Source organism: Dipodomys spectabilis, unplaced genomic scaffold, assembly GCF_019054845.1.
Source record: "Dipodomys spectabilis isolate Male_0828 unplaced genomic scaffold, ASM1905484v1 ptg000095l, whole genome shotgun sequence".
Lineage (NCBI taxonomy): Eukaryota > Metazoa > Chordata > Mammalia > Rodentia > Heteromyidae > Dipodomys > Dipodomys spectabilis.
The window spans coordinates 1,672,599-1,699,960 of record NW_024870772.1 but is presented as its reverse complement, the minus strand read 5'-3'; the positions used below and the strand labels follow the sequence as shown (position 1 = coordinate 1,699,960).

General features: G+C 39.0%; 1 protein-coding gene across 5 annotated transcripts in view; it reads left to right on the top strand.

Annotated features, from left to right (window-relative positions):
• Lmo7 (LIM domain 7) overlaps positions 1-27,362 on the top strand; it is a 191,151-nt gene that overhangs the window by 116,561 nt on the left and 47,228 nt on the right. For 2 of the 5 annotated variants that reach the window (XM_042685401.1, XM_042685399.1), the window contains exons 5-9: positions 11,219-11,249; positions 12,263-12,376; positions 18,072-18,270; positions 22,237-22,489; positions 27,069-27,098. In XM_042685401.1, the coding sequence (XP_042541335.1) occupies positions 11,219-11,249; positions 12,263-12,376; positions 18,072-18,270; positions 22,237-22,489; positions 27,069-27,098 (627 nt within the window). Of the gene's footprint in view, positions 1-11,218; positions 11,250-12,262; positions 12,377-18,071; positions 18,271-22,236; positions 22,490-23,428; positions 23,711-25,364; positions 26,085-27,068; positions 27,099-27,362 lie in introns of all 5 variants that reach the window. The other 3 variants (XM_042685403.1, XM_042685402.1, XM_042685400.1) reach the window with 3 other exon arrangements.

The following is a 27,362-nucleotide window of genomic DNA, read 5'->3' as shown; positions in this document are numbered from 1 at the left end:
GCACCTATAGTCATTCATTTATAGTGATTGTTTCTCTTCCTACAGGAACTATACTTTGAAGGGTGATACTTTACTCTCATTGGCAAAGTATGAGAAATCAATATGTTACAGCTGCGCTCTCAGAATTATGATGATGGTGGTGATGGTAATTCATATATTTGGAAGTCTTTTTAAAAAAATGTTTTGGCAGCTGGTGGCTCACCCCTGTAATCCTAGCTACTCAGGAGGCTGAGATCTGAGGATCGAAGTTCAAAGCCAGCCCAGGCAGGAAAGTGAGACTCTTATCTCAGATTAAGGAAGGAAATTACTAGGGGAAGTCTTTGAACGAACTCGTTGAGAAAGTATTGATAGTTATTTTAGAATATTATAAAGAAAATCATTGTTGAGAATTAAGACTAAATTATTTTGAAAATTTATTACAGTAAAAAGTACTGGTGATTGTATTAATCCAAAGACAGTTTCTTTAAGTCTGTGAAGTATATCTTTATAATTTTGCAACCTTGGGAAAATTTCTTAAGCTTTTAGAATTTGTTTTTCCTAATCTCTAAATTATGACCTGTAAGCTAAAAGGAGAAGATAAAAATGTAGAACAATCAACAGAATGCTTGATATAAAATACTTAGTAAAGGCACTTGTTATGGTTATATGAATTATGTACTCAAGTATAAGTAGAACTTAAAACACAATTGGAATACACTTCAGTGATAGTAATGTCCTTAAGTGTCCTTGTAGCTTATTTATTTTCTTCTTAGACCAAATACTTAATTATTTGTTTGTTTGTTTTTTTGGGTCCTGTCATGGGGCCTGAACTCTGGGCCTGGGCGCTGTCCATCAGCTCTTCAGCTCAAGGCTAGCGCTCTACCACTTGAGCCACAGCGCCACTTCCGGCTTTTTTCTTTTTGCTTATGTGGTGCTGAGGAATTGAACCCAGGGCCTCTGGCATGCAAGGCATGTGCTCTACCACTGAGCCACCTTCCCAGCCCCCAAATACTTAATTATTGATTCATCTATCTTTAAGATTTTAGTCACTCTTCTTTCAAAGTATTTAAAAAGTAGAAACTATTAAATAAGAGTAAAGGTAGCTCCCTTGATATAGGACTTGTCAGAATTTTAATTTGATATTACATGTATGTGTGTGTATGTGTGTGTGTGTGTTCAAGAGAACAAAATAGTGTTAGTATTTTAATTTCTTTTTGCCCTGAAATCCTATTAGATTTTGTTGGTTCTATAGTACACTGTTTGAGCAAAATAAGAGTATAGGTAGATAGTTATTGTACTATCATGATCTTAATAGCTAGAACACATTTGTTTTAAGTTGCATTTTGTATTGGCTTTGAGCATGAGAATTGAAATCAGGAAAAACACAAAAGATGACCAGCTCAGTACTTGCTTTAATTTAACATCAGTGGTTTTGCTACCATTATAAGAAGACTTTCATTGTAAAGGTGACAATTACCTAAACCTGGTAATGAATAATTTCCTTTTGAATGGTGTCATACCTCCTTCATTCTCTCCCAGTTTTTCCCCTCTGGACCCCACTCCTCACTAAGTAGTTCATTTCCAGCACAGTGTCTAGTGGGTTTCACTGTTGAATTGGTTCACCCTTTGTCCTACTGTTTCTGTATTTCCCCTTTCCTCCCCAAATCAGATAAACTTACATACAAGACAAAGGGTACAGAAATCATAAACAGCAACAGAAGAAATAAACCGAAGGAGAAAGGAAAGAAGAAAAGAAAAATGAAGAGAAACACAAACAGTACAGTAAAACACCTCTTGCTTCCATTTTTGCTACCATTAAAAAAATTAAAATAATTTTATTGATTTATTTTTGTTTATGTGGTACTAAGGAATGGAACCCAGGGCCTCATGCTTGCTAGTCAAGCATGCTATTGCTAAGCTGCGTTCCCAGCCCTTGCTACCATATTTTTATTGATGTTAGTATTTGTTACTATTTCCTGTTGAGGAGAAGCTGCCAGTAATTTAGTATATGTGTGTGGAGATGTGAGGAAAGATGAGAAAGCAATGGTTCTGTTACTCCTCACTCTCATCTAACTCTTCCTTTCTGGAGCATTATTGACCTAGTTAGTTTGCTCCTCCTCCTCGCCTTCACTGCTGCAGATCACTCCTATCACCCTGGGTGGTCCTTCTTAGTGTGCTTTTAGCTTTCCTTTTCTGCTTCTTAACCATGACCTTTTGATTTTCCAGGGCTCATTCCTTAAACCTCTTCTCTGTGTGTACTCCACTTATTTTTAGGTGATCTCATGCAGTCTTACGACTTAGATTTTCATTTATATGCTGTAATTCTCCCCAATTCTATCCCCAGTCGAAACCTCTACCTTGAACATCTTCCTTGACATTTTCATCACAACCTATTCAATATTTCAGCTGTGTTGGGTGTCTTGCCATTTATATCCCACACCCACTCTCTTCATTGCTATAGTCAGGAAAAAGAAACAGGAAAAAGAAAAGTTGTGGGAAAGTTTCTGTGCTTGATTTTCCCTCTAGTCCCTTTTTATATAATTAACTTTTTTTCACTCTACTTAATAAATAGATTCTGTGTTCAGTAGGTATCAAAATGCTTTATTTCTGGTTTACCATATTTTGAGTTATATGTGAGTCTCAACTGTGAATTCAGCTTTATGTAATAAGCAAGCCTTTTACATAAAGTAGAAGAGAATTTACAAGAGTTTCTGGTTAATTGTGGGCTCAACCCTCAGCCTAGTTTCAGGACTAGCACTCTGCATTTGTGTTATTTCCATGGGACTCTGTGCCAGGCTCTTTCAGTGCATGAGTTTTCCCCTTCTTTCTTTTAGTGAAAGTGCTATTTTTATAGTGTGTGGGAAAGGCGTGAAATTTAATAACAAGTTATTTTTAACAAGCGCTTACTTATTCATGTCATGATTATAATAAGCATTATGGTGCTAAGGGTATAAGTGGTTGAATTTCCAGGAGTTTCTCTCCGCTCCCTCCCTCCCCCCCCACACACCCCAAGTTTGAATGTTAGCTTTCTGTATCCATGCTCACTAACTAACTTATCTCACGGGCTGGTGTTATTTTCTCAAATGTCATTTTTATGGTTTCTACGCTAATCAGAGTTGGATTTGGTAGAAATGGCAGATTCAAACCCATGAGTCACCAGGAGATTGTCACATAGAATGAGGTTTCATTTTTAGATGAGGGTAGGAGAGGAAAAAGAAATTCAATTTCTTTTTTCTTTTCTATTTAATGCAGTTTGCCTTTTTTGTGAGAGAAGGAAGGACTGAAAAATTCTAAGAATTAATCTTTAACTCCGTTGACTCGCACATCTGTCTGATACAGATGTGGTAGTAGTTGTGCTATTTTAAATAATGCAATAGATGAACTTCCATTAATAGAATAGAACTTCCATTAATAGAAGACAAGGCCAGTGCCTAATAGATTTCCTAAATGCCTAAATGGATTTGGGCATTTTGAATAAAATATGGTCCTGTTCCTTTGAAATGATAGTGCTGGAAATTTTTTTTTTTTTTTTTTGTCGGTCATGGGGCCTGAACTCTGGGCCTGGGCGCTGTCCCTCAGCTCTTCAGCTTAAGGCGAGCGCTCTACCACTTGAGCTACAGCGCCACTTCCAGTGCTGGAAATTTTTTTGCTATGTTTCTTAAAAATTTTCTGAGTGTCCTAGAGTGGCTCAGAACTCTGACATTTTCCTTCAATTTAGAGATCACTGTCATATTGCAAGTATAAAAATGATGTTACTTGCTAGGGTTTGACTATGTCCTTGAGAGTTCATGTGTTGAAAACTCCATCCCCAATGGAACAATGTTGAGAGATGGGACCTTTAAGAAATGGTTAGAGCCGGGCGACAGTGGCTCATGCCTGTAATCCTAGCTACTCCGGAGGCTGAGATCTGAGGATCATGGTTCAAAGCCAGCCCGGGCAGGAATATCCACAAGACTCTTACCTCCAATAAACCACTAGAAAACTGGGAGTGGCGCTGCGGCTCAAGTGGTAGAGCGCTCACCTTGAGCTGAAGAGCTGAGGGATAGCGCCCAAGCCCAGAGTTCAAGCCCCATGACTGATAAAAAAAAAAAGGTTAGCATTTTGCCTTCATGAATGGATTAATGCCATTATAGGAAGCATAGATTAGTTATCATAGGAGTGAGTGAGGTAGTTTAGGAGTAGGTTCCAGATAAAAAGATAAGTTTGGTCCCCTTCCTTTTCTTCTCCTACCCTTTCTCTACCTTCAACTCCACCAAATATGGGCCCTTGGATTTCCCCACTTCCAGAATTTTAAGAAGCAATTTTATTTTCTTTATAAAGCACTCCAGGCTGTGGTATTCTGTTCTAGCAACACAACATGGACTGACTGCTTTGAATTGTCTCTGCTCACCCCACCCTTAGTCCATACATTTGACAGATTTAAACCAGATGCTAGCTACATATTCTTCTACCTACTTAGCAAAATCATGATTCAGGACCTCATTTCTCTCCCTGTCCCTGTCCCTGTCCCTCTCCTTTCTTCTCTTCTCCTCACTGTGAACAGGTGGCCAGTAGCATAAGCAACATAAGCAACAACTGGAGAGTGAAGATTGCTTAGTGGTTTGGAGAAGGACCAAGTATCTAGTGAGTCCAACTTCTCTAATACCAACCCAGTTTCCACGAGGCAACGCCCAGGTCAGCTGTTGTCACCCAGGGCTGGGCTGGGCCTCTAAGAAGCTTCCTCCCCTTCCTGTGGGAAGTAGCCTCCTGGGACACAATCACTCAATCAGCTGCAGTTGTTCTGGGGAGCAAAGAGAGGGAGGTGGAAACTTTTTCTGGTAACAGGGAGGAGGCTGAGCAAGTCCTTTAGTCTGAAGAATCCCCTGTGCTAGCCCAGATGCCTTGTTAGCTGAGGAGGCCTTTACTTTGCTCTTGCAGTAGTGGCAGGTGGAGCTACTTTCTTACCTTCTCTGTTACAATCTGTCCCAAGCTGGAGCAAAGCTTTTCCTATTTCTCAGAAATTCCAGCATGAGTGGTATGTCAAATCTCCTCATGTATCACTTCCGTCAGAACTGTATTTGATCTTCTCTGAGATTGGCTTGGACAAGGTGGCCAGAGGCACGGAGGAGAAGAGATGATTTGGAACCAGGAGAATACAGCTCTTAACGTGACCATAGGGTTGAGCAAAGCACGGGAAGACACTAGGCTGTCCAGTGCTGCCGATGAAATATTTGATAATGAGATATAGGAGCAGAACAGAAAAAGTGAGATTTTTTGCATCCAATTATGAAGCTTGATGCTTTTGGGGAGAGACATTTTTGTCTCTCTTGACCCTTTACTTGGTAAGCTAGCTCTGTGTGTGGATTTAGGTAATTTAAGAACATTTACATGCGTGGCTGTCTTTGCCAGGTCTGTGGTTGGCTCTGGGATAAAGCCATGTATCTGTCAGGAAAGCTCCAGCTCACTGTAGCCCACACAGGCGAGCAGGAAAGGTTGTGGAGGGTGCTGTGTAATTGCTCAGAGTTGACTGTATGAAAGAAGATTTTGGAAATGTGTTGGTACAACGCAGCTGAAAGGCATATACTGGTAAAGTATCGTCTTGTTTGTGACACTTTGTTCTCACTCTGTGAGGGAGAGAAGGTTTGGGGTCTTTAGACATATTTTTTTCTTAGATGTTGATCTTTTGGAAGAATTAAAGGGTATTTGGCCTAAGCAGACTCTGATACTCTGAGAATGGGTGCAGTGGGCTGGTTTAAAATGTGCTAACATGGGCAATTTGGACAATCAATGTACTACCACATACTTAGATTGACCTTTGTTGGACCCTACTCTAGAAATATTTTCTGATACTTATTTAAAGCCTTCTGTGGCCAGAGAAAGGATAATAGAGAGCGGCCCAAATTATGTTCCTCAGAAATGCCTCTTCTGAATGGGAAAAACTTTGTATGTCAGGGGAGAAGTTGATTCTTTTGGCCACTGCCTGTTCCCCCAATGGTTTGGCTAAGAGGAATAATTAGGGATAGTCTTGAAATGGCTTGTTTATTTGTTCAGTGTAGGTTACACACATTTAAAATCTCTCAGTGGAGTCCAGGCCAGGGAAAATGGAGTCATATGAGCAGGTTCTTGTAGCTGGTCAAAGTGGAGGACAGAGCCCAGAGCCCTCTGGCGAGCTGCCTCCTCATGGCAGGACCTGGTATAACATCCCTTAAAGAGAGTTGGCATCGGCGCGATTTCTCTGGATCTTTTGTTAGAAATGACTTCTTGATACACTCACATGAGTATTTTTAAGTCTCTTGAGTGAAATAAGGAGATTCAACCTTAGAATTTCTGGTTATGAATACCGAAGAGCTGTAAGGATTGGGTGGTGACAGCTGGTGAGTGAAGGGCATGTATCTTTGGTCTTTTGTCAGGTGGTAAAAGAATGACTAAAACTACAATATTCAATTGGTAGCATGGAATACTTAAACTATATTGGGTATTTTGCATTCACAATGAAGCATTGGATTTAAATGTTTGAGTATGATCCAAAAATATTAGAATACGGGTTGTCAGAGTATTCAGGATAGTTTTTCTTCCCTATTATTTTTGAATACTATTGACCTATCCATTTTAACAGTGTATTTGGGGTTTGATGCAGGTATAGATTCTCTGGTCTTTTGCATGAGAGAGTAGCATTTATGTTTTGTGCTTACTTTCTTCAAACTGGCCTTTGTTTTTGTATCTATCATTTTTAACTTATTGATAGATGATTAAAAGGAGTACTTTTTATTGCAATTTTAAAGATAACAGCTTTAAAGCAGCCTATTATGAATATCAACGTATTATCCTAGTTAAAATTGGATATATGTTAAGAAAGCAAATGCAAATTAATGGTTTATTTTGATGTTATGTGATTTTTGAAGATCTTCTGTATTTTCTTTGTTTTGTTTTTCTTAAATCATTTTAGGCTTCCCCCCCCAACTTATGTTTGTGTAACTCAGATATATGTATCTGACCAATGTTTGAGAACATTTGTGTGCCATGTTATTAGGCATTGTAAATGAATGTTTTTATATGACCTGAGTGGGTAAACCCTGTCATAAGTCTCTTGGGATATAGCAGTAGACCAGAACAGAAACCTTTTTGGATTTTTGGTGCAAAAGACAAAACAAAAACAAAGCAACCTCCCCTGATCCCCCAAATGTGCCTGTAATAAATGGTTATAAATATAAAAGCAAAAAGAAAATGCGGCAGGATGAAGTGAGGGAGTTGTAGGCAGGTAGGTTTTGATGACAGTTTCTGCATTTAGCATTAGCACAGTGGGGGTCATGGGGCAGAGTGAGCATAGGAGGGACTGGTTCTCAGTCTGTACTGATGAATGTTCATCAGCAGAGGACTGTAAACTAGCGACTTTAAGGACAATTCTTCCTAATCTGGAGCAATTTATCCTTACTTTCACAATTTACCAGAAAGAAGTTGAAGCTTTAGTGTCAAGGAAATCGCACAAATTAATACAGGCAGTGGGGAACCAGATTTGACTCCAACTGCCTGGCTTTTGTGTGTGTATGTAAGACAGAGTTGGTTGTGGTGCTTGAAGTCAGGGCCTGGACACTTTGCCTGAGCTTGCTAGCGCTCTATCACTTTGAGCTACGTAGTACTGCTTTCAGTTTTCTGGTGGTTATTTGGAGAAAAGAGTCTCATGGACTTTCCTGTCCAAGCTGGCTTCAAACTGCTATCCTCAGATCTCAGCTAGGATTACAGGTGTGAGGCACCAGGCACCCGGCTTACCTGGCTTGTTAAGCATGGTATTATGCCCGATCCAGTAGGGACACACGTGCTTTGAGTGAGTTACTCAACTTTGGAGATACACTGCCTTATTTTTGGTTCTGATGGATTGTGCAGTACCTTGGCAGGCTCCTAGAGCTCTTGTTACCCGCAGGTCTGTTCTATTTAAAAGGACTTGGGGTTGTGCCCTGTGGCTGGCTATTCCAGGCCAGTTGCTGCCTATTTCCTGACTTCAAGCAGTGATGTTGAGAAAGAGACAGAGACAGAGAGACAGACAGAGACAGAGAGATGAGAGAGACAGACAGAGAGACAGAGACAGAGAGAGAAAGACAGGGAGACGAGGAGAACAAGAGTGAGAAACGGAGGGAGACAGGGAGGAGAGAGAGGCAGAGAGAGAGAGAGGAGAGGAGAGCACTCTTTATTCCCACAAATCATTGACCACTTGAATTCTTGACGTCATGTTTGAGTGATAGGGCACTCATTTGGCTGGCCAATATATCACCATGTCCAAAAAGCACGTTGTAAATGCTCATATTTAGAAGGGAATGTAAAGTGAATGAAGGGCAATAATGGCAAGGTCACTGCTCTTGTGTCTAACAGAATAAGCTTGTATTTCCAATGATTGCTATATCATGATACCAAAAGAGGATAGTGTGTTGGCCTTTATTGAGGGTGGTAGAAAGGAGCTCAGGGATTCAAGAGAGCTTCTTTATTAATAAGTCCTATTTCAGGTTCTTATGAAAATGGGATAACTATGGGACCAATACAGCTTTGTACTGAATATTGATTTGTGTGTGTGTGTGTTTAAGGTAACTTGATATTATGGTACATATGTTGATTGTTAATCTAACCACTCTTATTTATCATTGTCAGTTTCTGTGTGATTTATGACTTCTAAAATAAAACTTAAGTTTTACAAGATGATTTCATTTTACTGAAGATAAGTTTTGACTGAAGATAAGTTGAATCCTTTGCATGTGAAATTTTTAGTTACTCTTTTGAATTATAGTATGTATAATCTATATTAATATATATGACATATATAATATAGATAACCTATATGAACTTTACATTAATATATTTACATGTATTCATATTCATGTACATATATGCATATTTATATATTTACACATATACATATGTGTATGTATTTAATATATAATATATATCACATACTATACATAATGTATACTAATTATTGATATGTACTATTATATAATATGTTATATAATAGATTATAGAGTACATATAATACTTTGTAAATCACAAACTTAAAAATGTAAAATTCAAAGATTTATTTAGGAACTGAACAGAGTTAGGTTAGCCAGCTTCCAGATAAAAATACAAATGATTAGCATGCCCATGATTTCTATCTATGATTCTCTCCCACAAAGATAATCGCTGTCCTCATTTGTAGCACATCTTTGTTTTGCATGTTTTTATACTTTCTTTCATTTCATTCATATAATCTGTACTCGTGTGCTTAGCTTTTCTTTTTACTCATCATTTCTGAGACTGCACCATATGGTTGAATGTAGTTGTAGGTTGCTCATCCTCATTTTTTCTCTATTATATTTAATCATGTACATATTCCATAATTATTCCCACTGTTCCAGACTTATGCACATGATCCAGATTTTTGTATTAATCTAAATGTTGCTATAAATATTCTTGTTTATGACTAGCTAAACAAAGATAAGCACTGCTGGCAGCCCCTTACCTAGGAATAGAATTCCTGGGTCATAGAATATGAATATATTTAGCTTAAATAGATACAAGTGAGATAAGAATATAAATGTACAAATTTACATACTTCCCACTAGTGTGAGAGTTGGTGAATTTTATTGGTGAGATGCTTTTAGAGAGTGAGTAGGAGGTAAGCCAGGTGCTGATGGCTCACACATGTATTCCTAGCTACTTAGGAGGCTGAGATCTGATTATTGTAGTTCAAAGCCAGCCTGGGCAGGAAAGTCTGTGAGACTCTTATCTCCAAATAACCACCAGAAAACTGGAAGTGGTACTGTGGCTCAAATGGTAGAGCACTTGCCTTGAGCTAAAAGGCTCAGGGACAGCACCCAGGCCCAGACTGGAAAAAAAAAAAGCCCCATGATTAAAAAAAAGAAAAAATAGTAAGTGGGAGGTATACCTTGTTCTTAAGTTCATTTTGGTTTATGTTTGTACTATAAAAAGAAATATGTAGCCGGGCACTGGTGGCTCATGCCCATAATCCTAGCTACTCAAGAGGCTGAGATCTAAGGATTGTTGTTCAAAGCCAGCCTGGGCAGGAAAATCCGTCAGACTCTTATCTCCTCCAATAAACAACTAGAAAACCGGAAGTAGCGCTGTGGCTCAAGCAGTAGAGCGCTCACCTTAAGCTGAAGAGTGCAAGGACAGCGTCAAGCCCAGAGTTCAAGCTCCACGACTGACAAAAAAAAAAGGAATATGTGTATGTATGTATATGGTGTACATTTTTCTTTTTACCACTTCTGGTTAGGCTGAGAAACCATTCTAGAGGCCATTTGTTCACTGATGGTTTGTTTATCACGATGTAAAACATTCGTAATGTGACCTATGTCTTTGTACAAATGGCATACTGTTGGCTCTTCAACATCAGGTGACATCTGTCTCTCAGCTGTTCTATAAATATTGTACAGGCAAGCAAGAGTCCGATGAGTCTTGTAACATTGTGCAGTTTCTTCAGGTGGAGGTTCATGTTTATTTTGGTAGGTAGGGGCTTGAACTTGTACTCACACTTTTTTTCTCTTAAAGCAGGTGCGCTACTATTTGAGCCATACCTTCACTTCTGGCTTTTTGCTCCTTAATTGGAGACAAAATAACAAAAGCCCAGTTTATATGGCTATATTTTTATTTTTTTATTTTTTATTTTTATTTATTCATTTTTTACATGGCTATATTTTCAAAAACTGAGTTTTTCAACTTCTGTGGAGTCATGGTCTCTGAACAGGAATCTCTTGGAAACTTGGACAATACCCCTCGTGAACAATGGGGGGAAAAGTCAATGCAAAATGTGTTTATCCTCCTTTTAAAGATTTTTTTCGTGCATCTTAAATTTCCTGTCATGAACACAGACTGATTTTGTTTTTAAACTGTCAATTGGGTTTAAGCAGTGCTTAAAATGAATTACTTAAAAAAAATTTTTTTATTGTGATTAAGTGATTACATAATTTCCCAAATTTCACAGTATTGTGGGACAGTGATGCTCAGTTAAAGTCACAAACACATTCTAACTTTCCTGGAACAAACTGTCAATGAATTGCTTTTTAAAGTGTCAGACTATAATAGATAAAATGCATCAAAAATTACCTTTTTTTTTTTTGGTAGAGAGTGACCAATGTATTTAATTGTATCAGTGGCTATGGAAAAATTATCATTTGGTCTGAACCTTATCATAGAACCTTAAAATAAAAAGGAGTTTTCAGCTAATAATGGAAAATCCATGGACATTGCCTAATAGATATTTTCTTTTTCTTTACAGGCAAGAAGAGACTGATAGGAGAGTGAAAAATGTAAGATATATTTACTTTGATGAAACACTAAACCAATTTTTTTCTTTTCCTTTTTGTAAGAATTAGATAAAAAATTGTACTTAGTATATTGTATGTTTTTTAAAAATAATATTTTGCCTAGGAATCAACCAGCCAGAAATTCTAAATACACTTACATGTGGTATAAAATGTTAAATGACCTTTATGAAGCTGGGGGTTATTTTACTTTGTGGGAAAGGCAAAATCATTTTAGGACTTTAAGGTGAACATGTAGGAAGCATTCAGGTTGGACTTAAAAGGAAAACACTGAATATTTAAGAAGTCTAGTTCATTGTTCACCCTAGACTCATAATGTGTTTAACATATAGATAGAAGAATGTCTAATAGAAAGCTTTGGTTTTAGTTATTTTTTGTGCCCGTCCTGGTACTTGAATTCAGGGACTGGGCACTATTCCTGAGCTTTTGTGCTCGAGACTAGTACTCTACCACTTTGAGCCAAAGCATCATTTCTCTCCCTCACCCCTCTCTCTTGTCTTTGGTTTGGTACTGGGGCTTGAACTTACAGACTGGATACTGTCTTTGAAACATTTTGCTCAAGGCTAGCATTCTACCACTTGAGCCACAACTCCAGTTTGGCTGCCTAAGGAAGATAAGAGTCTCATATACTGCCCTGCCTGGTTGTCTTTGAATTGTGATCCGCAGATTTTAGCCTCCTGAGTAGCTAGGTTTATAGGCATAAGCCAGTGGTGCCTAGTCTGAGCTTTTTGACCTGAGAACTTGTTCAGAAACAAGAAAACCTGGCAAGAATGATTAAGATTTCTAATGACTGTTCTTCAGTAAATATAAAAGACTGCCTTTCAATCACAAAGTAGTATATGAGTTATCATATATATATATATATATACGAGTATGTGTATATATATATATATATATATGCAGGTGATATATATATATATATATATCACCTGCATTTGAAGCTGGAATTAGTTACTAAACCAACTGATGTTGTTTATGCTATTTTTTTTCTTTTTAAGGTTTTGATAACCTTGTACTGGCTGGGAAGAAAAGCACAAAGTAATCCCTGCTATCATGGTCCCTATCTTAATTTGAAAGCATTTGAGAATCTTTTAGGACAAGCTCTGACTAAGGTAAGGAAATTACACTTGTATAAGGTGACTACTGTAACTAATATTAATTTCTCATTGTCTTCTCTTCTTTCTTTCCATCTGGAATGAATATGGCAGTTTTGACTATCTTTTTTGCACTGGACTGGGTAGGCAGGATTGTTACTTTTTTGCTGGCTTTAGATGTTACAATTAATAAATGAGTTAGTCTGTTCCAGAGCACTTTTTCATGGATAGCAACTCCTCCTCCTCTTCCTCCTCCTCCTCTTCTCCCCCTCCTCCCCCTCCTCCCTCTTCTACCTTTTTTTTTCTTTTTTGGGGGGGGATAGGACTGAAGTTTTAATAAGGGCCTCACATTTGCTCGGCTTGTCCTTTACCATTTGAACCACACCCTAGCCATTTTTGCATTAGATATTTTTTAGATTGGGTCTCCTGCTTTGTGCCAGGACTAGCCTTGAACTTCAGTTTTCCTACCTCCATGCTCCCACAAGTGTACTCCCCACAACATGATTGTTGGATGAGATTGGTTCTTACCAACTATTTTCCTGGGCTAGCATTGCACCAGGATCCTCCCAAGTCTTTGCTTCCCAAGTATGTAGCTGGGATTATAGGCAAGAGTCGCTATGCATGATGATATTTTTCCCTTAGTTTTAGGTAATTTGATGATACATTAATTTCCTTCTTGAAATTACATACCATATAACTTAACTGTTTCTACTCATTATGAACTCGACCTGCAATTAAAAGGCAGTTCTGGGGGCTATTCAAATTTATGAAAGTTACTCAGTTTCCTCATATTAATATGTTCTTGTCATGAGTCATCTCTTCCTTCCAATGTCATGATACTGATTTTGTTTCCTCAAGAGTAGTGAATGCTAAGTAAACCATGATAATGTTAGACTCCTTGTTTCCATATACATTTTGATTCCTTCAAATCATGGAATCAAAATAACAGCCTTTTGAATGCTTAAAGACTATCTGGGAGGAGCTATGTTCCAGACTGACCATAGTTCTTACAGATCTTCACATGTGAAACCCTATGTGAAAGCCAATTTCTCTGTGGGGGATATTTATTCCTCAGGGCCAATTTACAAGGCTCAGAAGAACACACAGACTTACATATTTAGAATGACAAAACAACATATAATTAACAGTGGTTGCTATTTTAATTAATTAGTTAATGAATATTTTTAGGCTCTTGCTAGGGAGCCCAGGCTTGCTCTAAGCTTGATATTTTCTTGCCTTGGTTTCCTGAATGCTGGGATTATAGACTAGGTCCACCATGCCTATATTAGGGGATTTTTTCTGAAGATTAAATGCCAACAAGATGTTCAGTATTCATTTCTGACACACTGTAAGGATGTAAATGATAATTACAGTTGGATCTTAGAAATTTCAGGTCATGATGAATATATAACCCCTGCCGTACATCTATCCTTCTCTTTAAAAGTTTAAAAAAATCATTTTGTCTGATCCTAGACAGATAATATAGTAGTGAGATGAGATTGTAGAGCCTAAAAAGCTTCCTTTTTTTGAATTAAAGAATTGACAGCACTGTAATAGATTCTTTGTATCAGTCTTGTCTTGGTGGAGAGAAGAGAGTACAGTACATGCATTCTGACCTAGAAGTTGAGCAAACACTCACTTTGAGTGAATGACTGAACCTCACAGAACACAGTCATCAGAGTTCGCTGACCCTGCCCTGAAGGAGGGTAAACTCAGGGCCCAGAAGAACCTTGCTTTACGGTGGTGTCAGCTAGGAAACCATTTAGGGAAAAATGATGTGGGGCTTTGCCTCATGGACTCATTCTCTTTATGGCCTTTGAGTCATTTTATAACTGTGAGTCAGGCTGAATAATCTCAATACAAAAGATTGTGTTAGGAATGACCTTATAAAGGCCATGACTGTCCCCTGAATCAAGGTCAATGTGCAAAAAGAACCTTTGGGCTGGGTAACTGGTAGCTTATGCCTGAAATCCTAGCTAAACAGAAGACTGAGTTTCGAGGATTGAAGTTTAAAGCCTCCTGGGGATAGGAAAGTTTGTGAGATTCTCATTTCCAACTAACCACTCAGAAAAAGCCATGCTAGCTTTGAGCAAAGGAATATCAGGAACAATGCCCAGGCCCAGAGTTCAAGCCCCAGGATCAGGAGGGGAAAAAAAAAAAAAGAAAGAAAAGAATGATTAAGCTCTCCTCACCTCCCACCCACCCAACAAATAAACCTATCTCTTGTGATTCTGTTATTCTAATATTGCCAAGTAGGGATTTGTATGGGAGACATGTGTGAATATATTACTGATTTGGTTTCAGTTTTATTAAAATAAAAATCTTTGTGCTTTACATACTTTCCTAGTTTAACTAGATAATGTCTATAGCCAATCTGAACTATGGATTAAAAAAAATACTTGGTTTTTGAAGAGGAGTGCTTCAAGTGCTAGAGAACTAGCCTTAAGCAAAAGATCTAAGTGAAAGCTCAAGCTCCATTACTGGCAACACACACACACACACACACACACACACACACACACACACACACACACACACACACACACACACACACACACACACACACACACACACACACACACACACACACACACACACACACACACACACACACACACACACACACACACACACACCCCTACCTTAGCCTTAAGCAAAAGATCTACACACACACACACACACACACACACACACACACACACACACACACACACACACACACACACACACACACACACACACACACACACACACACACACACACACACACACACACACACACACACACCCCTACCTTAGCCTTAAGCAAAAGATCTAAGTGAAAGCTCAAGCTCCATTACTGGCAACACACACACACAATTAAGTTTTTTTTTTTTTTTTTGCCAAGCACCAGTAGCTCATACTTGTAATCCTTTTCAGGATACTAATATCTGAGTATTATAGTTCAAAGCCAGGTTAGGCAGAAATGTCCATGGGACTCATATGTTCAGTTAACCACCAAAAAGCCACAAGTGGAACTGTAGCTTAGGTGATAGAGCATTAGCCTTGAGCTTAAAAGCTAAGGGACTGCGTACTATCCTTGAGTTCAAACCCAGTAATGGCACAAAACCTTTATAAACACTATTATACTAGAGTCAGGTTTAAGGGAAATCATTTTAGGACACTTGTCATATAAGGTGTTCCCAAAGGAAGCTCCATGGCTAGACTAGGGTTATTTTGCAACTGAAGTGGCCTGCCATTAATCATTTTTAACATTTATGATATGAAAAATCATCTTGTCTGTTAGCTCAGCGGGTCATAAATTTAAGATACTGGAAGGAGTTAATGTAATCGGCTTACATTTGGATCCATATTTTGTTTGTACCATCCGTAGGGTTAGTCTCCCCATCTGCATGGGAACAGCAGATGTAGAAGAGGCTGACATTTTCATGATGCAGTGTCAACACCAATGACAGGATGCCTGGCACATAAAGCATGTGAAATCTTACTTAAATCTACTAGACCTGATGGGTACTTCAAACACTGGTCCAACTTCTGAACCATGAATTGATGGATCTGGTGTGAGTCAGAAGTGTGCCTCAGACAGCTGCTAATTTTTCATTGAGAACATTTTCAGCCCTATTCCCATGTCAGAATCACGCATAAAGAAAAGTTGAGAAAGTAATAAATCCAATTGAGATTTGACTCAATTTAAATTTTCTTGTTTGCTTTGTGTGTGTGTGCCAAGCTGGTCTATTGCTGTGTTCCCACCTCCCCTCTTTGCATTGGGCATGGCTGGAGGCTTGAACTCAGATCATGGTGTTTTACCGCATCAGCCACATTTCTGTTTCTGCCTTTTTGTGGGTAACCTGGAGATAACAGTTTCTCACATTTACTTGTCCTTACTGGTTTGAACCATGATCTTTAGACCTCAGCCTTCTGAGTAGCTAGGATTATAGATGTGAGTCACTGGCACTCAGTTCTGTGATTTTTACTTAACCATTTTAAGATAAATTTCAGATATAACTCACTTTGAAATATTTAGCATGAGTCCCCTAAGAGTTCTTTTCCTTTGAAAAATTTTCAGGAAATCTCATAACTGTTCCTTATTATTCATTATGTGATTGACTTCCTGGTCTGTTGAGTCTCCCAATTTAATTTTCATAGATTTAAAAAACTTGAACAATGATCAAATCAAAGTTTATATATTAACAATAAATTTTGTTTTTAGTAATTCCTAGGTTCTTTAAACTGTTTTAGGAAATCTCACCTAAAAGTTACACTGGTAATTTTTACTTAACTAAGCTTTGAAAATTAGCATTTTCACTTAAGTGTTGCCATTAAATTTCAGACGACTAGTAACTAAAAATGCTTATTTTGAGTATAACTTACAAACATATTGGTAACAGCCTTGGCATTTCTTAAATGAGCAAAACAAGGAAAGTAAATGTTATATATATTGGCAAACAGTGTGTTTCCATTGACTTGTCAAGAAAGGCAGTCATCCTGGGTTCTAGTAGCTCACTCCTGTAATACAAGCTTCATAGGAAGCTGAGCTATAAGAATTTTGGTTCAAAGCTAGCCAGGGCAGGAATGTCTTATCTCTAATTAACCACCCTAAATGCCAGAAGTGGAGCTGTGGCTCAAGTGGTGGGACACTAGCCTTGAAAAAAAAGGCTCAGGAACAGTAGGACCAACACCAAAAGAAAAGAAGAAAAGAAAGACAACCTTTCTGCCAGCACCTCAGATTCCAGTTTTGTAGTTAGTGAAAATAAATGAATCCATTATGCATAGACCCATTGTTCTTGCTCTTTAAAAAAACAACAAAACTTAGTTGTGAAGGTTTATAGGACATTAACATTATGAACATTATGGTTTTGTTGAACATAAGTCACTCTAAATATTTCCTGTAAATATTGTAGAATATTGCATAATATTGTAATTGTATAGTATTACTGACAAAGCTCCTTTTTGATGTCTAAATGAACACTTTTGGTTTTTTTCTTGGATTTTTTCTTATGTTTATTTGGCCAGAAGACTATAAACAATTATTGACTTTAGCCATTTGATTTTTTAATAAACTGTATTTTATTAGACTATTCTTACTTTAAATTTGACTGTACTATTCCATTCAGCAATATCAAACATGTTCTTATTGTTATTTTGAACCAGATATATTTTCTGGCTTTTTGAGGTTTATGATAACACAGTATTCTTATTTCTTTTTTGGTGGTCCTGGAGTTTAAACTAAGGGCCTCACTGTTGCTGGGCAGGTGTTATACCACTGAGATCTTCCCCAGCCCCGTTCTTTGCTGGCTATTTTTGAGGTAGGGTCTTGCTTCCTTCCTAGGTGTGTTCCTAGATAGTGACTCCCCTGTAGTTTGTTGGGATGACTTGAAAATACCACAGTGGCCAGATTTCCTTTGCTGAGATGATGTTTCATGGACAATTCTGCTTGAGTTGATTTAGAACTTTGAGCCTGCCAATCTCAGCCCGCCATGACAGATATAAGCCACTGGTGCTCAATTAGGCTCCCATTTTTATGCTTAGGTTGACCTGAAATGTGATCCTCCTAGTTGTGCTTTCCTGAATCACTGTTATAATAGGCACATGGAACTGTACCTAGCCAGACTGCCTCACACTGAGAGCCCCTGATCTCTGCCTCCTACATAGCTAAGATTACAGGCTTGAGCTACTGCTCCTAACATACTCACCATTCAAATGTTCTCCTTAGGCACTTGAAGACTCCAGCTGCCTGAACAGAAGTGGCCGTGACAGTGGCTATAGTGATTTCTGGTGTCCTGACCGAGGAGAATTTCTGGCTCCTCCAGGTAGACATAAGAGGGAAGATTCCTTTGAGAGTTTGGACTCCTTGGGCTCCAGGTCGTTGACCAGCTGCTCCTCAGATATCACACTGAGAGGGGGACGGGACGGTGAGTTGCAGTTTTGGCTCTCAGTTTAGTTTGGTTTGCCTAGACAGAGAAAGTTGGGAATAAGAGAAAGTAGAATAATGTAATGAGAGCTAGTTTGGCAAAAATTGCACCTCTCAGTGGCTTTTAACAAGGACTTATGGAATCATTGTTAGTTACTTTATTGTTGTCTCCCTCACATTGAAGATAGTTTCCATGTATTTCCTTCTAATTTTAGATGGGATTTGACCACTTTATTTGACCACCTTATTATTTGTAAAGAGATTATTTTTTTTTTCAGCTCTCATTAAATGAAAAACTATTTCAATAATTATCTCTAAGCTTTTGATGGATTGGGTCACATGGTAGCATAGTGACTTCTGTCGAGCTAACCCAAGACAGAGCATTTATGAAAGAAATCTGTTAACACAAAAAGTTAGACGAGGGAACCTTTGTTCAAAGCAATTATTTTAATATCGGTCTTATTTCAATGGCTACTAGGTGAGCAGATTGAGTAGACTGAAATAACAAGTAAAATTTGTTGAAATGCTAGGATTGTAGCTCAGTGGCAGAATGTTTATCTAACCTAACATTCCTATGGCCATGGTTTTAGACTGCTAGCACCAGAAAGAAATCTTTTTTTTTTTTTTTTTTTTTTGATTTTATTCATTTTTTTTGAGTCCGATCGCGGGGCCTGAACTCTGGGCCTGGGCGCTGTCCCTCAGCTCTTGAGCTCAAGGCTAGCGCTCTACCACTTGAGCCACAGCACCACTTCCGGCTTTTTTCTTTTTCCTTATGTGGTGCTGAGGAATCGAACCCAGGGCCTCAGGCATGCAAGGCAAGCGCTCTACCACTGAGCCAACTTCCCAGCCCCAGAAATCATTTTTTTTCTTGATGTTTCTGTGCTTTCACTACCATCATCATGAGAAAATTGTCAATTCTGCTTGTGAACTGTGCTTGAATAGTAGGGATTTTACTTTGCTTGTTTATTATGGGCATCATTATATATATATTTTTTAATTTTAATTTTCCCATCCCTTTCCATCTTCCCCAACCTCCCCCCCCCCGCCCCAAAGTTGTAAAGTTCGTTTTTCAACATAACGATTTGTACATCTCATTGTTGCAATGAGTCCACCTGTATCCCTATTTACACCATTTGTTTTTTCCCTTCCCCTCCACAAATCATACCAACATCAAATACAGTGAAAGCAGGGGTTATACTGTGGGGGAGGGACATACAAAGCAACAAAGAAATCATCTTATAAATATGTCATTATATTTTTAAATGTTTCTACTAAGACTTTCAGGATGAAAAACTCCTCAAACATCAGCAAATACCCTAAAGAAACCTAAATTCTTTAGCTTCGGAGTTGTAATAGTGTTTTTAAAGGTGTGAATGCCTGCTGAAGCATGAACTTTTATAATTAGTACTGCATTTGTTGGATGTTTGCTTTCTAAGCTTGACATTTTCATAGCACAAATGACAATTGCCACAGCTTTAGGGAAATAAATCTGAGCTTACAATTAATCTGTGTGATTAAAGTTGTAAACACAGAGACTGAAATTCTCAAACCCTCATACTATTTTATTCACTAAAGAAGCTACCATATGCATTGTTTACATTTATATGTTGTTAATGAAGAATAAGAGAAAGTGTAGGCTTTGCAGATTTCAGCCATTCAGTAGACTTGTAGCAGTGATATGGGATTCTAGTCCTCAGGCACCTGGGCTGGGGGCTAAGTGTGTGTAACCCAAGCAAGGGCCATAGTCACATTGCTTTCTGGTCCCCAGAAAATATTTGTAAATGAGCCTTGTTGAAAGAGTTTGGAGGTTGCTTTGTGCTGGTGGCTCACCCTAGCTATTCTAGAGGCAGAGATCTGAGGATCATGGTTTGAAGTCAGGCTAGGCAAAATAGTACATGAAACTCTTGTCTCCACTGAACTACCAAAATGCCAGAAGTGAAACTGTAGTTTCAGTGATAGAATATTAGTCATGAGCGAAAAAGCTAAAGTTTAGTGTCCAGGCCTTCAGTTCAAGCTCTAGGACTGACACAAAACCAAACCAAACCAAAAACAAAACTAGAGAAAATAATACAGTAATACAAACTGTAGCGCACTGTCCAGGGTAAAACAAATTTCAAACTTGAAAGATTCAAAATTTGAACAGTTTACTTTTAAAATGTTATATGTTCATTTTGACAAGAATCCTGGGTGATTTTTTTTTTTGTTTTTGTAAATAAGAGAAATGACTTCTTTTTAGGAGTTGGTTAAAAAAAAAAAAGCAAAGGAAACCCACTAGACTGACTTGTAATCCTCTTGGTCTATTCTTTCTTCCTTCTCCTCTTGTCCCTGTGTCACAGCTGCATGACAAACCACATCCTGTGGGCTATTCCCAGTACTGTTTACTGTGTATATTCCTGCCAGGCAAGAGGGTGGAGTAAGACACTCAGCTCAGGTTAACCCTGCAGGTGCTGAGCTTGCTGAGAGGCTACAATCAGATACAATGGTGTGGCTCAGAGAGTAGTCTGGTGGGAGGCAAACAACAAGTGTAAACTGTATGAATAAATGCACAAGAGACAGGGAGAAGAGAACAGCAGATCCCAACTGGATCTGAAGGATTATCTCTGCTCTTTTCCTATGTTTTTAAGAACAGCCTGGCTTTCTTTTTGAAAGAGTAATGTTGTTCTTTGTATCTATCTGTCCTTGAGTGGTTAGTCGATTGCAAAGGGTTTCCTTTTGAGTTTGTTTTTATCTTTTGGAATAAAAAAGTACAAGATTCTTAATATAATTTCCATATTCATTAGAAGAAGCCATGAGTTCTGGATTCTTAGGCATAAGAATTGAGATTCCTTTAGGACTTCAGACATGATCCTATGTATCTGTCTCTCATGTGGACTTGTTTTGTTTTGGGAGGCTGCTTTATAAGGATCGCTCCAACCCCTGCGCATTTTGTGTGGAGTACGTACGTATGTGTGTGCACATTCCCACCAGTGATAGGACTTAAACTCAAGGCCTGAGTGCTATTCCTTAATGCTCAAGGTTGACACTACTACTTGAGCCACATCTTCACTTCTGGTCTTTTGGCAGTTAATTTGAGATATGTGTCCCATAGCCTTCCCTACGCAGGCTGGCTTCCAACTGCAGTCCTCAGATCTCAGCCTCCTGAGTAGTTAGTATGATAGGCATGAGCCATTGGCACCCAGTCTAGTCTTTAACTCCTCTCTCTCTCTTTCTGTCTCTCTCTCTCTCCTTCCCCCCCTCCTTCTCTCTTTCCCTCCCCCCTTTTTTCCCCCTTTCTCTCTCCCTTTATCTCTCCCTCCCTCCCTGGCTCCCTCCCTCCATTCCTGGGCATGGGTGGTGTTACTGAGTTCCTGAGCTGAACTTTTTTTGCTTAAGGCTAGCTCTCTACCAGTTGAGCCACACCTCCACTTGCAGCTTTTTATGGTTAATTGGTGGTCACAGTCTCATGGACTTTCCTGCCTGGGTTAGCTTTGAAATCACCATCCACAGATCTCATCCTCCTGAGTCACTAGGATTACAGATTTTGGGTCTTATCTTTACCCTCAGGTAGATTTGATAGCTACATTTGAAACGAGAGTTTCTCTAGAATTACTTATGTATGTTATTTTAAGCATCTATGGTGATTGCTAGATTTGCTCATCATATGAACTAATTTTAAGAAACATCCCGAAGACAAAGACAATGGGGAAGAAACAGAGGTTCAGCAGTGAACTGGGACTTTCTCTGTTTCAAATGTCCAACAACAAAAGAATGTACTGCATGCATCTCCAGCATGCAAAGCAAATTCCTCCTAATGGATCTTATCACAACTTCACAACAAATTTCTAAAAATATTCCCCGCAGCTCACAAGAGCAGCACAGGCTTTCCAGAGAAAGAGACAAAGCAGACCTGTTGAGGACTTGCAGTTAGGAGAATAATTTGGAGGGCCCAGCAAATTCTTGTGCTTATTGATTAATTAATTTATTTTAGGTTGTGAAAGTGACACAGATTCAGAATTGACATTCAGAATGCAGGATTATAACAAAGATGACATGTCCTATCGAAGGATTTCGGCTATTGAACCAAAGTCTGCTTTACCATTCAATCGGTTTTTACCCAACAAAAGTAGACAGGCATCCTATATGCCGGCACCCTTGAGGAAGAAAAAGCCAGACAAAAATGAGGATAACCGAAGGAGCTGGGCAAGCCCGGTCTATACAGAAGCAGATGGAACATTCTCAAGGTACTGGGATGAGATGTGATTTTGGGATTCTGTATGCTATGTGAATTTGATGGGGGTATGGAAATAAGGCAAAAAGATCAGCTTTTGGAACGTATTTTGTAAGTAATGAATTTCACCAATGAGAATTTTTTTTTCTCATCCCTATTTTTAGTCATACTTACCTTGAAAATACTTGTTCTGTTTTAGAGCATTGGTGTATAATTTTCTAAGTCTTCTTTTAGATGCATGGCTGAAAGTTTATTGGTAGTTTTTAGTTTGCTGGATGACTGATACTGTGTATTGTGAGTTATGTCGTGTTTTCTTCTATTGTTTTCCTTTTTTTTTGGTTGATCTTAGTGGACAGGAAAAGAATCCTTTTAGTTCTCAACAAATTAGCCGAGCCGAGGCTTGTTTTTCAAATCCAACTTCCTGTAAGGAGGTGTGTGCTTCAGAGAGTGATTCTGACAGTGACGATGAACGAAGGCTGCCTGACGTGATTTCGGATGACTTAGCCAATCGTAGATTCCAAGCGAAAAAGAGACCTGAGAGTTTTGTCTCAAAAACTACTTGTTCCAACTCTTATCCGCAAATATTTTCTCCTGACACATTGGCCACTGGGCTACCCACACTGAGGTCAGAGACAGATTTGTCAGAAATATATATGTCTCGGATCTGAATGTCTATCACGTTACTGATTGAATTCAGAAAGTAACACCCAATTGGTTTGGAATTTGCCTTTCTTTTAACACAGCTTCCAATTCAGTGTCCTTGGCCATGTGTACCTGGCCATTCTTGTAACTAAACCGAAGTACTGCTTTAATGGTTCTAGGACCGGTGATGATGAGAATGCGTGATCATTTGCTGTGGTGTAAACTTTGTGAGGCAGAATGCATGCTTTTTGTGTTCTGGGTCACAAATTGCTCACACAGTTATCTTAACCTGGTTGGATGTTTTGAACAGTAACCAGAGGAAAACTTGGGGCACCAAGGTGGAGAAATGGCCAGCAATCCGAGAGACATCAATCTCCTCTTGTTATTTGGAAGAGGAAGAAGAAAGGATCACAAGTCTACCCAACATTGTCAAGGATGATCTGTATCTGCGAAGGCTAAGTCCAGTCATGCCAAACCCAGGGAATTCTTTTGATCAGTTTCTTCCTAAATGTTGGACCCCAGAAGATGGGAGCTGGAAAAGAATAAAAAGGGAGAATTATAAACCATGGTATAAAGAATTTCAGGGATTCAGGTTTGTTTTATGCATGATTCTGTTTTCCCAGAATTCATCCCATACCTTGGCCTGGTGCATTCTATGTGCATTTTTATTGAGTGATAGAGGCTTTCACATTGACATCTATGAGATTTCTAAAATTGAAATAAACGTCGTTAATAAGCTTCAGAGCTTGATATGGTGGTGCACACCAAATCCCATTATCCACAAGGCTGAGGCAGTTGGAGCATGAGTTCCAGGCTAAGCCTGGGCTACACAGAAAGAGTGTGTAAGCAGCAACCTTTTGTCACCTTAGAATCTGGATCTTAGAAAGCCTGTTTCTGTGTAGGCAGCCATAGCTTAATTGGTTTTAGAAGTTTCATTCTTCAATTCCTTGTCTCCTCTGTTCCTCCTTTCTCCCTGTCACTTCGCGGTAGAAGAAATTCAGACTCAGAGGAAGAGGAATCAGGCTCTGACAGAAGCTCCATCATTTTTAATAGAATACAGAAAGCAGAGCGTAGGTTAGACAACCGCCCAAGACCGTCACTCTTGCTGGAACTAGCCACCAAATGGGCCTTAAAGTCACGGGATACCCACGCAGCCGGCAGGACCAGGGCTGCCTCATCTGAGCACAGGTGCCCCTGCCTGCATGAGCTAGCTGCCTGCTTGGGATCTGAGCTCAGATCCCCGCTCCACCCGCTTCTGCTGCTCCTTTAATCTGAGGCTGACTGTGTTGGATCATAGAACCTTAACTTGATAGACTGAGTACCAAAGCATAACATGTAACAACACACCACTTTTTGCGTGAGAGTATAAGTTTGGGAGTCCGCAGGACTCAACGTTGTTTACTAGTACAAAAAATAATGTTGCCCGGCAATGTATACTTACATGTGCCTGTTCTTTTAGAAAGCCAGTGCAACATAGGCTTTTTGAGAAGGATTACTAATTTTACAGTTGTGTTGTATTTTGTGGGTATAAAGAAAAGAAATAATTTCTAGGGAAGAGACAGGGAAGGACAAATCTGGGAGAATGTGAAGAAAATTCCCCAGGTTCTATTTTTTTTTGTCAGTCATGGGCCTTGAACTCTGAGCCTGGGCGACGTCCCTTAGCTCTTCAGCTCAAGGTGAGTGTCTACCACTTGAGCCACAGCACCACTTAGGGTTTTCTGGTGGTTAATTGGAGATAAGAGTCTCACAGACTTTCCTGCCTGGGCTGGTTTTGAACTGTAATGCTCACATCTCAGCCTCCAGAGTAGCTAGGATTACAGGCATGAGCTACCAGCGCCAGGCCCCAGGTTCTATTTTTTAAAACTTTAGAGCAATTTGACCTTTTTTTGGTACTCTTTTTTTTTTTTTTTTGCACAACTCCTGAAACTTTCTAAGATCATTTCTTCTCTAGTAGCGGGATGAGGCCCCTGGGATATGGAAGGAGGAAGTGGGCAGCTGTTCTGTGGGTGATCTTGAGGCCTTGTCAGCACCCACCTCTCTGGGAAGTGCACCCTGTACTTGCTTCTTTAAATAGCACCCAGGACAGTGATGAATGATAGTACTAATTGCTAGGTTGTCTGTTAGCAGTAGTTCTTCCCATTCCCCATAAAATAATTTACCTCTGGCCTAGTTAGTCTGTTCCTAATTACCTTTTCTCTCTTATACTTAATCAGACTCTCCCTTCGTTTCTCTTTTCTGTGCTTCAGTCAGTTTTTATTACTTCAGGCTCTCCAAACATACTCTGATGACATCTTGTCTTCTGAAACAAATGTCAGAATTGATCCCACTTCTGGCCCAAGGCTTATAACACGCAGAAAGAACCTTCCTCATGCACCAGGCTTTAGAAGAGATGACCTTGAGATGCCAGCCTTGGACCCTGATTTAGAAAATGATGATTTCTTTGTCAGAAAAACAAGGGCTTTCCATGCAAATCCCTGTGTTCTCCGAGCTTTTGAAGACTTTAGAAGGTTCTCTGAGCAAGATGATTCTGTAGAGCGAGATATAATTTTGCAATGTAGAGAGGGTGACCTCGTACTTCCAGATTTAGAAAAAGATGATATGATTGTTCGCCGAATTCCAGCACAGAAGAAAGAAGTACCTCTGTCTGGGGCCCCCGATAGATACCAGCCAGTCCCTTTTCCTGAACCCTGGACTCTGCCTCCGGAAATTCAAGCAAAATTTCTCTGTGTTCTGGAAAGGACATGCCCACCCAAAGAAAAGAGTACTAGCTGTAGAATATTAGTTCCGTCCTTTCGGCAGAAGAAGGATGATATGCTGACTCGCAAGATTCAGTCTTGGACACTGGGGACTTCTGTTCCTCCCATCAGTTTTACCCCTGGTCCCTGCAGTGAGGCCGACTTGCAGAAGTGGGAGGCTATCCGGGAGGCCAGTCAACTTAGGCACAAGAAACGACTGATGGTTGAGAGGTCAGAGTGTGTTTGTGCAAGAATTTCGCTTGTCCTAGATGGTCTTTGTGTGACTTTTCTTGTAGGGGGGGACTCCCCCCCCAAAAAAACCCCCCAGCATCAGATTGTTCAACTCTGCATGTCGTGTGCCATTTTGAAGCATCCTGTAAAACTTTCATTTGCTTTGAGAAAACTTTTAATCATTTCGAGGGAAAAAATGCACAACTCTTAGGCCTATTTTAAGCAGGTATATATGCAAATCTTGCCTTTAGCTTTAAGTGTGTGCTACTACTCTGTCTGTCATGTGAAGTTTCATCTCAGTGATATTTCTAGATTTTATTTGCATGTCCAGGCATTTCTGTAATAGTCTGATTGTAGTTAGTTTTGTGTGCTTCTCATATTTTGGGCTGTCTGATTTTGTGTGTGTGTGTAAAAAATTTTCTCTTACAATATGACTTTGCAAATCACATGAAACTGGATTTTTGTTTTTGACCTAGGTTTTTTTTTTTTTGACTCTCAAGTTGTAATTTTTTTTTTTGTTCATAGTTTAAAGTTTAGGCAAACTTTGTTAAAATGCATGAATCTTACTGTCGGCTGAATTTTACATGAATGCTGTTGTGGCCATTTTGTGATAATTTATAGTTTATGTTACTTGCCTTTTTTTAAATGAATGTTGAGTGTGTTGAACTTGAGGATGGACAAATCTGATCAGGCCAAATTAATGAGTAATATAAGCCTAACTTAGTTGCTGGTAAGTAGTATACTTTGTTATTATATGGATTTGCAGCTCATTTGAGCAAGAATATTTACATTTCACCTGATCTGAGTCTTGTGTTGAGATATGATGTCCATGAAAACTTGACACGTGATCAAATATGGCTAAAGAGAAAACCTTTTGAGATGTGTCCATCTCCAATAGACTGAGAGACATTGAATGTTTAGAAACTAGCCAACTGGGGAAAATGGTTATTACTATTTTTAATTTTTGGTTTTCTGGTTTCTTAGACTCTTTCAAAAAATTTATGGTGAGAACGGGTAAGTTTTATGTTTCACTGTGGACAAAAATCTGCATATTGTATGTCTCTGTGTAGCTTGTCATCACACTTCTATCTTGGCATGTCACTAAATAGTGTGCTATGTGTAGTGCATGAGATTTCTTAAATGGGAAAATGTTCAATTAACTTTTCAGCCTAATGGTAATTTTGTGTCTGAATGCTCAGTGCATGAAGTTCTAGATAAAACGAAAGTTTTTATAATACTATTTTTTCCATTTTTGTAATTTACTGAGCTAATTAAAAT